The 14366-nt window shown below is 39.0% G+C and overlaps 1 protein-coding gene across 1 annotated transcript in view; it reads right to left on the reverse strand.

Annotated features, from left to right (window-relative positions):
- pdia5 (protein disulfide isomerase family A, member 5) overlaps positions 1-14366 on the reverse strand; it is a 65106-nt gene that overhangs the window by 5955 nt on the left and 44785 nt on the right. Inside the window, exons 12-16 of the mRNA XM_008435393.2 lie at positions 12130-12200; positions 8999-9162; positions 7755-7885; positions 2798-2903; positions 2350-2356 (exon numbers count right to left, since the gene is read on the reverse strand). Coding sequence (XP_008433615.1) covers positions 2350-2356; positions 2798-2903; positions 7755-7885; positions 8999-9162; positions 12130-12200 — 479 coding nt within the window. The remainder of the gene's footprint in view (positions 1-2349; positions 2357-2797; positions 2904-7754; positions 7886-8998; positions 9163-12129; positions 12201-14366) is intronic.

Genomic DNA, 14366 nt, shown 5'->3' on the forward strand with positions numbered 1-14366 from the left:
ATCTCATTGTAGCCTAAACTTTTTACATTTTCCATAGAATTTGCCCGAAAGCCAAATATTCCTAACTTTTCTGAGTAGTATTCAAAAATTCATTTGTTGACTTCTTCACACATTTTTGTGAAATGTGTTAAGATTACATAGATATACATTTGTAGCTAATTTTCTTTAAAATTTTTAGTAGTAGTATAGTGTGGCAGAATTCATCGTCTTGCTGAAGGACCACATGATGACTAATTTTCAGTTTCCTGAAAGTCCAGGAAACTGAGCTTCCAGTTAAAGTCCCAGTAGAGCTAATCAAACTCCATATGTTTATGAAGTTAAGGCTAAAAAAAAATGCATCTTTTTCAGGCGTCGCTTTTTGAACAACTGGCTGGCTTATCAGTCATTGTCTAATGGTTGTTAAGAGTTTTGTAACAATAAGAGTTGTAGATTTCTTTTCCATCCTGCTCACTTTCCAAGATAAAAAAAAACTTATTTTTTTCCACAAATCTGAAGACTGTTTAAGAGAAACAAGCCCTGCGTCAAAACATAAACGTGACCCAGCTAAACAGAAAGTCTGGGATTAATAGTTAGATGTTTTGAGAAACAACTTAAACAGTAAAGCATACGTTAAAAAAAAGGCTTACTTTTAGAGTAGTTACAGGGCTAAAAGTCGTTTTTGTTCTCCACTGAATAAATAAAGTTAATCACAGGTTGGATTCTCTAAGGGTTTTTACCAAAGGTCCCGACAGGAGTGGAGAGCTCTGTGTGTGTGTGTGTGTGTGTCTGGGTTAAACTCTGCATCTAGAGGCCGACCAACAACAGTAAGCACTTTGGACAAAAACATTTCAGTTTCATCTGTTTATGGTTAATGTCTCAGTTATATGTTACAAAGGATTGCCTCAGAAAAATCCATGACTAAGTTGCCGAGGATATGTCACCGTTTCACGCCATCTGCCAACGATTTTGAAAAATGCCAACAAATGAGATCATAACATCGCCTGAGCTCACCGAGCAATTAATGTCAAACCTCTTCACGCAGCTTTACAACCAAAATACATTCCGATTCTTTTCTTTTTTATTCRTTCCCCCCGCTCTCAGTTTCAGATGATAGATTGGTGCGATGAGAATTGCGAGACACGTCCCTTTCGTCTTCTCAGTGTGTGTGTGAGAGAGAGGGAGAGCGGGTGAGTCACGGAGTTGGGAAGGTTTGGAAATAAACCCAGGCAGTCCGAGCTTATTAACAGCGACGAGAAGAAGTGGGTGGGTTGGGGGGAGGAGGAGGGCGTAAGGACACAAGGCCCAGAACGAACTGTAATGAGACGGAATGGAGATGATGAAAGATGAGCATATCCTGTTGCGACTGCATGAACCTCCAATAACCTTCAGACCCCCAAAYGGGCAAAACATTTTATGAAACGGCCTGGGGTGGAACAAAGTGATCATTCTCCTGACTGCCACGTAGAGAGAAATATTAGGAACGGACGATGTTGTGCACGAGAACGATTTAAAAAAAAGGAAAATCGGACGATTTTTGTGTAACAATGAAAAACATGCAATTACATAACATGGCTACTGGAAAGTTGTCAATGTACGGGTATAGARAAGCCAGTTGTTTGGAATAAATGTAAGCTGTGGGAACAGCTTCTACTCTTCCATGTCTCTGAGGTTTTCAAGGTAAACTAGGAACAAAAAGCTTTGACCTCAACTTGTTATATTAAAACTTCTAAACTGTTTGACGCGTCYGACGCTTCTCCACAGTCCTTGAACGTAAGCCAGGCGCGCGAAACGCTAGGTGTAGAGCAAAATGCCAAGCGCCTGTATTCAAAGTAGGGTAACGAGTCAAACTTGAAGCGTAGGATGTGTTTTTGACGTGCATAACGMGTTTGKTGTGAACGCACCATAAAACCATTTCGGAAGCTAAAAGWGTTCAGAGTGCTGACCAGGCAATGTGAATTCCTGCATACGGCCCAGAAAGCAGCAGATACCACATAAAATCACTGAACAGGCTGAGAACTGAGTAGCTCAGTTCTGTAACTCTTTATCACGGTGATGTAATGTTGCACTTCAGAATTGCTTTGCATTTTGCCAAGTTTATCACACCCACATTTAAAACCATCAGTCATTTTAAAGATAAGCTGAGGACACACAAAAAGCTGTTTGTTTTTTAAATAATGACTTCATTTATTAAGGAAAACAAGAAACTAAACTCAATTCTGATCTATATGGAGAAAAAGTATCTGCCAGTAAATCAAAATAACCAATTTTGTCACCGAGGGCAACAGGTCAGATGATTATGGTTGAATATTCTCCKTCAGGACTTTCTGGTAGAAGCACATAACTCATGGTTTTACTAACTAGGTGAGTCACCCAGTTGCTGTACCACTAAAGCAGCTCCAGACTCATTACCAGCTTCATGTTACCGTGGTGTTCTCTCTCTCAAATGCTTTTTAGTTCACATCAAATGTAGCAAGATGCATTTATCTCATCAGTCCTTAAAATATTTTACCAAAAGTCATGGGAATYATCRAGGCGGTTTTTGGAAGTGGTTTTGTCTTTGAACTCTCACATTCGATCCCATTTCTGCTCATTGTTGTCGAGTTATGATGACGATTTAACAGCGGAATTATATTTATATCTACTGAACTCTCTCCGATGTTAAAGTTTGTTTATGATCCAAAAAGAAAAAAAGAAACAGGAAATTCGCAAGTGGGCGACTCTACTTCCTCCAGTTTAACATTACAAAAAGCTGAAACATGATAATTACACCAACTTTTTTTTCTTTCTTTTTTTACAACATAACTGTTCATCACTCAACTATATGGTTTTAAAATTGTGAAAAGGAAAACTAACCTTGCGGTCCTCCTTAAACAGCTCTGCTGCTGTGGTGAAGTGAGGCACGGCGTTTTTACAGTGTGGACACCCTGAAGGGAACGAAACAGGCAGGATAAAGTTACAGCTCATACCTATAGATTTATAAAATGTTATTGACATWTAGGGGTTAAACGGAAAATCAGTGAGGAAATAATGTTTCCCATATAAATACATTTGTTGCCATATAGACTCSAGCATTYCTCATTGTTGGCAAATAAACCAARCACCAGCTCTCTGGCTACACCCTGCACTCGTTATTCATGCACTAAATCAGCAAACATTTTATAGGAATCTCACAAACGTCCAAAAAGGTGGAGGGAAATATAATCAGTTGCACATTAAATCACATAAAATATACAATAATCAGGAGGCTTTCTTTGGATTCCAGCAACAAAATGCAAACCCGGTGTGTTTCTCTAACAGCCCGTTTGCTAATAACACGTCTTCTGCCTTCAGCTTGACATTCTGTGGGCACGGCTCGTTTGTTTTGTTCTCTCCTTGTTAATGTCAAGTACGCAGATCTTCTCTTCTGTTCATTATCATCAAACTGTCAGAAATGTTAAGAGGTGAAATAAAAGCGAGGACGCATCTTGAGGAGAGTATTATATATGTCAACAGGCAGTTTGACATAAAAGCTTTTTGCGTGGAGAGGTAGGAGTAAATTACCCATCCAGTCAGCACACGACAGACAGGCATTTAAAATACTTTCACATTAATGGAAATGTACACAGTTTGCCGCTTTAAGTTATAAAAGAGCCAAATATTTCTGTAAAGTCCACTTAAATGATTTTTTTTAGGTATAAATCTGAAGTAATATACATGTTTACATTGAGTTGTTAAAAGCTTGTAGTCGGTAAACTCATTCACAGAGGTCAATAAATGGAGATATAAGGAACATATGTATATGTAGTGGGGTGCAGCAGAACTGATAAACTAGGAAATTAATAATTTTTTTAAAATATTCACTATTTCTCTTTTAAAGAATTTATCACTATTATATTTTTAGGTTTTAAAAAATAAAGACCAAAACTTTTGCAAAAAGAGGAYGGGTACATTTTCTTCCGTGGGTTGCTATGCTAAGCATAGTTTTCAAACTGAGAAAAAGAAAACTGGATCTACACATTTCTTATTTTTAGCCAAAGATATTTAGAGCCTGCAGACGTTTCTCGTCTCTGAAATAAAAACGATGGCATTCAAAATACTAGGCAGAATTTATCCCGCAAATTAATTTGTTCAATCCAAATTTGATTTGGATCAGCGCTGACAGGATCTTTGTTTTATTGCTCATGTTGAGGTTTCTTTCTTTTTTTCACATGAGGTTATCAGTGGGTCTTTGAATGACTCCTGAAGTTGGTTTTATTCTGAGAATCGTTTTATAATTTTACTTCAACACACAGCATGATGCTTTTTGTCAATAAATGTTAATTCTTTTAAACTAATCCACTTGCAAAATGACCCGTTTTTGTTTTACAAATTCCCAAAACTTTTWCTTTACGAGAATCTTTACCTTCATTTACAAAATTTGACATTTTTGGCTTATTTCACAAAACATCTTTTGCCAATTATTTTCAGAATGAAAAAGCGTTTGCAAATAAAGCAAAAACRGATTTATCTGCAGGAGAGTAACAAGTTAATATCTCAGTCTATGCTTAGTTCATACAACAGCTTTAAAAAATGTAAATATGTTTGATTGACTGTGGTTTGGGTGGTTTTCTCCTTTTGCACTCCTTGATTCAGGCTTCACTTTTTTTTTTTACCCATAATGTCTTGATGAGACATCGTGGGTAAAAAACAAAAACAAACAAAAAAAAAACACAAAAAGACATACAGTTTGTTCCATCTTAAAGTCTCGGAAAAATCTTAAGCAAGGTTTTATCCAAAATGACAGAAATAAACTTCCCCTTTAAGCTGCCATGTAAGTAACCATGCAGTGCGTTTAAATATGTATTTAAACACCAGATCAGCGTCACAGCTCACTAAAMCAATATCAAATGATAACTTCAGACGTGACATTCACGTTTAATGTCAGCATCGCGATGATGAAACGACGCATCTGTTCTGCGCCGCTTGTGTTATTCTGTTAAGCTGCTGCAATAAATAACCTCTCAACAAAACAGGTTCTTTACTGAACTGTAAAAACAACTCAAAGGTCTTCTGTTAGTAGAAGCCCATATTCTAAATGCACTCATTTACCTGCCTTTTCCATGATCAGAATTAGCCTTCGTTCTTTTCATTTCGTGTGAAGACGCTGGCTGCAGAGGCGCATCAAACAGCTTACACGTTTAATGAATCAAACCGTTTTAATTAACTGACCGAGCCGTTACCAAGCAGATGGTCCCTAATGATCATTGGGCAAATAAAAACAAAGCCTTATCTTAATGCATAAGTGGCGCATAGAATGGCTCTTTTATTTTAGTGATGAGTTGCCTGAGGTCTAGAGACCTGTTTAATTATTGAGGCAAAAACATAAAATGAAGTGCTCAGTTTTTGGCTGGGAGAAGCAAATTATAGGTACAAACGTAGCTGCTGCGATGATCTACTGTTTGGGTTTTTAAGCTAATTTTTATCTTTTTTTGTTTCATAACCCACTTAGCGTAGAAGATGATTTACACAGTTTGTTTTTAACAAAAATAATGTTCGTTTTTATAAATGGCCACTTGTAGTCTAATTAGTCCATATAAGCTGGTTGGATTCGACATTAGAAACTATAAATACACACATCAGCTCAAGTTTGCTATAGATAAAACCTAAATAAACCAACAAAAAAAGCATCAGTACGTGACTAAAAATCATTTAAAAGGCTGAAATGATCTATTACTTTTCTAAAGCCAGCAGCAACGTCACTAACCAGAAATCAACAGCAAATATCGATGCTGTGCAGTTTACTTTATGACTGCGTCAAAGTAAAAAATAAAACATTACGAAGCACAACAACGAGAAAGACCAGCCTGCTCCACGTTGTTAATATCCTCATGATTGATATTAATGTCAATATTATCAAGTCATAGCAAATCCTTTTAATAGTCTCTGCCAACCGACGTCGATAAAATATCCGAATTKTAAGTATTCAGCAACCTGCTTTCGAACAAGCGGCAGATTAAACTCTTTGACTCTCAGTTAGGAAATAACTCAGAGAGCAGCCAAAACTGAGACTACGTTTAGTTTTTCAAAAACAATTATTAAACAAGGCTTGAGGTTTATTTAGTCTTCAGTAGATTTTGCAAACTACCCGCGAGTTAAAAAAAGGATCCCTTTCAGTGAAAGTGATCATCATTTTTACTCTTCTGCAACTTTTTCGCCTTGCGAAAGCATTCATACGCCTTGAACTTTCMCATTTTGTCCCATAAAGATCGAAAGTTTTAATAAGTTTCTTATTGGAATTTTATGTGATATATCATTATAAAACAGAGCATAATTATAAATCGTAAGAAAAAAATATATATGAAAGAAATCTAAAAAGTATGCATCAAGCCTCCTTGATCCAACATTTTATGTTATCTGCACAGCATGCTGCTGTCGCCACCGTGCATCACCGTATTGCACAGGGTTACAAAAATAACCATTTTCATGTTGGCCAAAAAGTTGAAGCTGCAGCATTTAGCTTTTATAAGAATTTTTTTTTTTTTACATATTTGTTATAACTGTCTCATACTTTTCTGTCATAATCCGTGAAAAGCTCCAAAAAACTGCCTCAGAAACACGTTCAGTAAGAACAAAACAGCAAATTTAACCGTCGCTTCTCCGGATGTTGGCGCCGCAGACAGCTAGGTGATCACATACACCAGTAAAGCGTACAAGATTTCTGCTCTGCTTTTCAAACGTCGCTAACCTTGATTTATTAGCTCGCGTCTGCTGCGTTTCATCTGAACCTTAATCAAGAGAAGCCTGTGAACCRATCAGAACCCGGCGAGCAGGATGCAGGTGGCGTGGGCGGGCAGGCGTGACAGCGCGCCGATGCCGCTTGATGTGCATCTGGACTCTTCCTTTGTAGAAGCCAACACCAAAGAGCCGGCAGAGGAAGCAGCCCGGCCGGCCCGCCGCCTYCGACTTTGAAGTCCGAAAATCAGAAACAAAGCGCAAACAAATGCACAGAAGCATCATGCGTCTGTGAGAGGATTTTATGAATGGCTATTTTCTTTTTCTATCGTTTAAAAATGCTGTCCTTTCTTAACCTGCTGGTTTTTTCCTTTTTTGTTGTAGAAAGGATGAAGTGTTTGAATCTAATCACGGTCTTTTCCTGCAGTCAGTCAGGTTCATGTAATGTAATTACATTTTTGCAGATASAGATAAATCTCTCGGCAGCCGGCGAAGAAATTATTTCCTGTATCTCTTAAAATAAATTAATCCAGCCTTTAATTTTGGCACATTTTATTCAGCTCACAAACTGTCGTAAAATGACAGGCTGCCGGAGATTATTCTGCTAAAACAACGTAGTGAAATCTCAGATTTTTCCACCACATCAAAACGAGAATTCCTTTTAAAACATTAATAAAACAATGCTTTTATCTKAGGCTGCATGTTTGAAGGCAATTCTGGATTTCCTAGACAGCTAAAGGAGATTTCCAGTGTTATTTTTTTTTCATTTTTCAAGACCTTCCTGAAGCACTTATTAGAGACAGCCTTTTGAACTGTTGAATCCTGAAATCTATTCTCAGAAACGCGAGTCATTCCTTGTCCTCCCTGTGGATTAGGTGGAGCTGACATACGTGCTGCAGAGAGGTGAGACGCGTATGGACACCGGTTTAAAAACAGAACATGATCGCACCAAAAACACAGCTGCAATTCCACCCGATAAGTTTTCCAAATGTCAGGTTGTAGGAGAACGAACTTTTACTTCTGAATACATTATACCAAGCAGAGTTGAGAGAACTAAAAAACAAAAAGTAATAAAAATGTCTTACAGGGAGCATAAAACATGACCAAAGCATGCTTCTTCTTCTTCAGAGCTTCTCTGAAATCCTCTGAGCCAAGATGGCTGACACTGGAGGGCCTGTCCTCCCAAGACTGCTCTGGTGGCGGAGGAGCCTGGGGACTGCGGAGATAAAAGCAGCTCATGAAATACCGTCAAGAGAGCAACAGTCCTGTTTTAATGTGTTAGTAAGTAGTCTGTTAGCAGATGTACAGTAACAAAGCAAATCAAGATTTTAAATGAGTATTTTGTACATTTTTTTTAGGTTATCTTAAGTCTAATATTTAAATGTACTTGACATTAAAAAAACAACAGAAATAGAAGATGTATGTAATGGGGCAAATATTTTCACAACACCAGAAAGTTTGATTGAGGGGTGTTTAGAAATGACACACAAAAAAACTACTGACATTTATGTTTTCAACTATTTTTAAGATGATTATTTCTACACCCATTATATTAAAGAGGGTTTTTGCAGGTTTCCTGACACATTTAAGACCAGTATGAAGAAAATTTAAGACCTGCATCATGACAGAAATRTAAAAAATTGTATATTTTATATTGTAGTGCCAAGTTGTTGTTACTTCCCAGAATGCACCTGGCCTGGCAACAGAAGTGAGCCAGTGGCTAATACAACTGCAGATAATTTACACTTACCAATAATAGATGTAGAAAAAGCTAGCTAGGGTTAGCAAGAGTTTATTAGCAACTAACTAGCGGCAGCCTCAACCGCCTTGAGTCTAAGAGTGCAACTCAAACTTTGTGGCCTGACAGAAAAATCTCATGAGAAAAACAAACTGCGTAGCATAAATGAGATWAAGCAGTCCTGCCAGGACAAACGTAAGACGTGTGATTATTTAAGGCCAACTCTCAGACCTTCATTTGGACACATGAACTTGAGGATTTTTAAGGACACACATTCAAACCACAGTTTCACTCCAGGAGCRACTTAACTCTTAAAAGTTTGTGATAATATAACAAGAGACGCCTTAAAGAAACAAGTTGGCATTTCCAGCGTTTTAATGAGTGCAACTATTGCCATTATCATTTTATGACAAACGCAACAGATAATGTGTTTGTTACGCCTGCACCAACCGGACACGGAGTGTCGGTGCCGGCTACGTCGGCGCATTTCACACCGACCCCTTAAAAGCCGAGGCTCGACTCGGAACACGCGTCCATTAGACAAAAGGTGAAGAGCGACGTCTCGCTAAGTGTGTCGAGCCAGTGACTCACTTGTGCATGAACTCGATGATCTTGTCTTTGCTTCGGAGGTGTGGGAGCGTGTACTTCTCTTCCCCTTTCTCAAAGTACTTCACGGTGGGGAAACCGGAGATCTTGAAGCGATCTCCCACAGCCTTGTGCACCGTGGTGTCGACTGCCGCCAGCACGCCGGGGCTCTGCGGAGGAGAAGCAACATCCGAGTCAAATCATCMCTATTAGACGTCTGCTGCAGGGACTGAAAKCAGTATTGGTCATTTAGTACAGTAGGCTGGAGCTGCAGTAGGATTTGCAGAAGATAAATAGCAGCAACAGAAATACAAGGAGTGRAAATGCAGTAGACGTTACGCAAATGATGCAAGTGCAAGAACGGAAAGAAATGTCAACGATAGCTTCATGTTCTGGACGCCGGTTTGACTAAGATTAATTCAAAGTCAGACACAGATTGAAGAACAGATAGAGGAATAATGAGATATTTTATAGAAGCAGCAAGCAGATTTTTACGATAACCAGCTCGGTGTGACGCCGCGCGGAGCAAAGCAATGCATCTACAATTAGTGGAAAGGAAATTTGCTTCAAGAATACAAATCAACAGAAAACGAAGCAAACTGTAGGAGCGCAGTGAGGCAAATATTTTTACAAAACAATGAAAGTAAAAATAGAGCAGTGCAATTTTCCATAACTTATGTTAACATGTTACCACTTAGGCAGGTTGAGTTGCAACAGACTCAAAGCTTAGTTGTAACATTTGCAAAAAATGCTGTATATGAATGGAGGAAATCCATGTACAGGTGAAAGATAAACACCGACTCAATCGTCTATTTTTCCTCTTTTAGCAATTTGTTACGGAGTGATGATCAGTAACTCCGGTTTTTTTTAAWCTTCTCCAAAGCAGGAACTCTTTTCTGCTCGTCTCCATGAACTTGAGWGGGAGTTGTCTGGAAACGTTTATTTAGACACGATGTCAAAGCGACTGGACGTCCACCACGCTCCAACCAATGACACAAAAGCTCTGTGTGACAACAAACCGCTGGTCACTTTATATTAGGACACGTTCTATCATTTTCTTTCATATTTTCATTTATTACTTTTTTTCTTCTTTGCTACATCTGTTTGCACTGTGCTGGTTTTCTCCCCCCCCCTCCCAGGAGGACGACGCTCGTCTGGCCGTGAATGTTCTGGGGAAAATTGTCGGAATTCTCCGCGTCTGCATCGCGTTTTGAGATGACGCTTTATGCTGCCTGTGTTTTCAATGCTCACTCTTACTTTCACCYCACAGATTTCAAAACCACTTCTGTGAATTCTCCACTTCAGCTGTATCGTTTCAGCTAGTCTGGCATGAACGGCGCTTCCCTTCAAGACCTCCATTTTAAACTCCTGGGGCCTCGTGTAAGAAGCCAGCTGGTAGTTTGAAAGCAAACGCATAAAATCTGCGTGGGGCTCATCGTGACATGTAGTCACAAAGCTTCACATGACTGTACTTCCTACAGTGACTTAAAAAAAGTGAATGTTTTTACATTCACTTTTACGGGCGACTGTGGCTCTGCAKGTAGGGTAGTCGTCTTGCGATCGGAARGTTGTAGGTTTGATTCCAGCTTCCTSCTGCCATGTGTCGATGTGYCCCTGKGCAAGGCACTCAACCCTAAATTGCCTACCGAGCTGCGTATCGGTGTATAAATGTGTGAGCGTTTGTGCGTGCGAATGGGTGAATGTGACTCTAGTGTAAAGCGCTTTGAGTGGTCAAAAATGATTGGATAAAGCGCTATATAAGTTCAGTCCATTTACCATTTACCTTTTAAATGTAAAGTGGAAAGGAAAGACCAAAGCTAAAAGTCTGTGTTGCCTATAGCAACAGCCCCAAAAACCTTGAACGATCTGGAGAAGACGTGTGGAGAAGTAGCGACAAAACCGCAGGAAGAACCGACAGGAAGAGGAAGAACCGACTATAAGAAACAAAAGGTCTGTGCACCAAATGTTCACTTCTATTTTCYCACTGGTATTAAAATACTTATTTAATGTAATAAAATGCTTAATTACTTAAAWGTTACACAGTGTGATCTTCTGGATGTTTTTTTTTTTAGATGGTCTCTCACAGTTGAGGTGCACCTACGATAAAAATGAGACGTCTCCGCTCTTTATAAGTGGTGAAACTTGAAAAATCTGTGTTACATTAAATGCTCATTATCCCCTCTGTATTAGTTTGAATCTAAAGTTTCAACTTCTAAATGCGCGAAGCCGACACAGAAATACCCCCTAAAAGTGTGCTTCTACAAAGTGCTTACTAAAGGGTGTCACCCAGGGGGAGGGTGAATATAAAAGCACACCACACTTTTCAGAATTTCTTCTAAAAAAGGCAAAAGAATAGAAAATTGATGAATAATTTCCTTTTTGTTTCACAGTATTGATKGAATAGATCAACATGTTGTAACAAAATCCCAACGAAATTCATTCCAGTTTTGCACTGGGAGAAAATCTGGAAAGATTCAAAGGACATATAACGCTGAAGGCCTGTTGAGTAAAGAAAGGAAGCCTGAGTGATAAATTAAGCATTTCAAGCTGTGCAGCTCTGCAAATGTTTTCACACATAGTACACTCAAAATGAAGGTGAAACCAAATTTCAAAGTACAGCCCAACACATTCAAAGCAAGAAAATAAAAAAATTAAAAAACTGAGTTATACACTGGATTCTAAGAGCTCAGGGTGAGAGCAGCTCCTCTCCATTAATATTAGATAATAGGCAGGACTTTGCTATTGACCTCCAGGGCTGGGCACAGAGCCACAACGACAAAGGCCAAGCGTGGGGCAGAGCAGCGCTCAGGGATGAGGTCAACAGGCTGGACCGACCTCCGCAGGCCCGGCCCCAGGTTTGGGAGTGTGAGGTTTAAACGGAAAACAGTGGGAGAGAGAGTGAGAGAGTGAGAGAGAGGACCACACCCGACTAATCAGAAACATCCAGAACCGGGCTGCTGCACCGACCCAACGTGTCACCTGACAGCAGCCAACAACCGCAGGCGAAGGAGACGGGCCAATCACRATCTGTTCGTGAGGYGCAGCTACGTCAGGCAAGTCGGGATGCGGAGTGCGAAGGACAAAACGCTCACGGACAAGCATGCAGCTCGCATGTAAACAGAGTTCCAGAAACTTACATCTGTGGCTTTGTTGAGCACTTCGGCCGCGTCGTCATACTCTGGCTTCATTTTCTTGCAGTGGCCGCACCCTGCAGGATCCCAGAGAACACACGTTACGGCCAAACAGATGGGTTTCGTTCAGCTGGAGCATTAATCAATGAGGTTACAGTAAACAACAGAGCTTCGGGAACAAAACCTTTGCGMTAGTCAGTCACACACGTGAAAGAATCTAAAGGAACTATTTCTTAATTTGAAACGACAAACAAAGAAGGACAAAATCCTACCAAGTAACTTTGGTCTAGATTCAATTGCAAATATCCTAGACAATTGAAATTAGACTAAATTAACTTGCAAGCAGAATAGAATAATGTGAATTCATACAAATTATTTTTTTGAGTTRATGCTTTTGTTTAGTTTAGTTTTTTGTAAATCTCTATTTTTTAAATACATTTATGGGATAAAAGGGCATGTATAAGATTTTATTTCATCTTTCTGCTGCCTTTCATTTCATTGATTTGTATTTTTTTTCCWATTGTATATAATAGTTTAGTTTTTAATGAGATAAATAACATTTCTAATTTTTCAGCAAGACACAGGAGCTTGTTTTAAGCAAATTATTCCTCAATATTAATGAAAAAGAAACAATAAACGATCAATCTCCCAACAGAACAAGCATTTTGTCATAAAAGTGTAAATATTACTTAAAGCAAGCTTCTATTGCTGAGAAGTTACTTTTAAGTTAGTTTTGTCTTATTTTAAGTGTACTAAAATATTCGCATTAGAAACTAGACAAATACTTAGTAAGACGTTTTGTGTTTTTGCAGCGTAAGATACTGTAAAGAATCAGGTGCATGTCTGATTAGAAACGATAAAAGAATTWAAAAAAAATCAATTTACATTTTCAGCCACCTGAATCGTCTCCAGTCATGTCCAACAGCAGACAGGATGGATTAGACAGCAAGTAAACAATCTGACATTAAWGTTTACGTGTAAGAAGCAGGAAGTAAGGCCTCATGCTGATTCACCAATCAAATCAAAGTTKCGTCGCAGCCCCTCTGAATAGTAATTGCAGTGGTGAAGTGAGTAATTTCCCCCCCTCTGAAACTCTTTATAATGCCATATCTAATCAATGCAGCTATGTCTTCTTAAAAACATCTCTTTCTGTCAGGGAAGTTTAATGATGAGATTTCTGCTCATGTATATGAGAAAGGAATATCTCTGGCAAACCCAACGGGTCTTGGAGCCCAGATTTTGTCGTGCATTTTTTAAGGGACGGGGGCGGTTCGGTGATTTGACACTACAGCTAGCTTCATGGAGAGCTGAGATTTGGGTGGGAACGAGGGGATTGATGGGGGACGGGAGGCAGAGACGGTGTGACAGATGACTTGATCTGAAAAGCTTTCTGTCGCCCAGGCCCAGACACTTCAATCCATCCAAGTCTACAACTTCATCTGCATGATGACAGGAAACACCACTGAGCAGCGATTCAAAAATACTACTGGAGAAATATGTTTTCTAGTGCTTTTATTAGTGTTATTTTGGACCACTCCAGTCCTAACAACCAGACATGCCTCAATCAGAAATATTCAATCCCCTCGCCTAGAGACGCTGCAGCAATGTGGATGGAAAATAATGACAAATTGCTAGAAACCTTTTYAACAATTTAGCTCTTACTTCACAAACAAAATTGAGCAGATAATAAGCCTGAGTCATCACATTTTACCATATTTTTCAGGCTTCTTTTCACAGCCAAGTGAAACTTTTTGCGACTAATACTCAAAAGAAAATTACAATATTCATACAATTAGAAATCCKGTTGATTAGACGTCACAAAATGAATGCGATTGGAGCTTTTCGGGGCTCTTGCTATGCACTGTTGGTCAGCTGGCTGCAAGAGTGCTCCACCAAATAAAGCAAATGTGGCCGTTTTAAAAAAAATTTTGTCAAGAAAAACTGACTAAATATTATTAATACCAACCTTTGTTATTAATAAACATTATCAGAAGGGTGTATTAGTGCGACTCTATACAGACAAGAAATGAGGAAAAAAATGTRCAACTYGCATGAAAGCTGTGGATAATTACTTGTAGCGCCGCTGCTGCTGCATCTCTGTCCTTGCCTTGCTTAYATACAGCTGTAATTATGAACATTTATATTATTGTAGCAGAGGCAGAGCTAATTATTGGTTTTAATAAAATTGCATAATTACAAAAATGTATGCGATACCGTCAAAGCGAGTTTATTATCCAGTGAGT

The sequence above is a fragment of the Poecilia reticulata genome, linkage group LG2 (assembly GCF_000633615.1).
Source record: "Poecilia reticulata strain Guanapo linkage group LG2, Guppy_female_1.0+MT, whole genome shotgun sequence".
In the NCBI taxonomy this organism is placed as follows: Eukaryota; Metazoa; Chordata; class Actinopteri; order Cyprinodontiformes; family Poeciliidae; genus Poecilia; species Poecilia reticulata.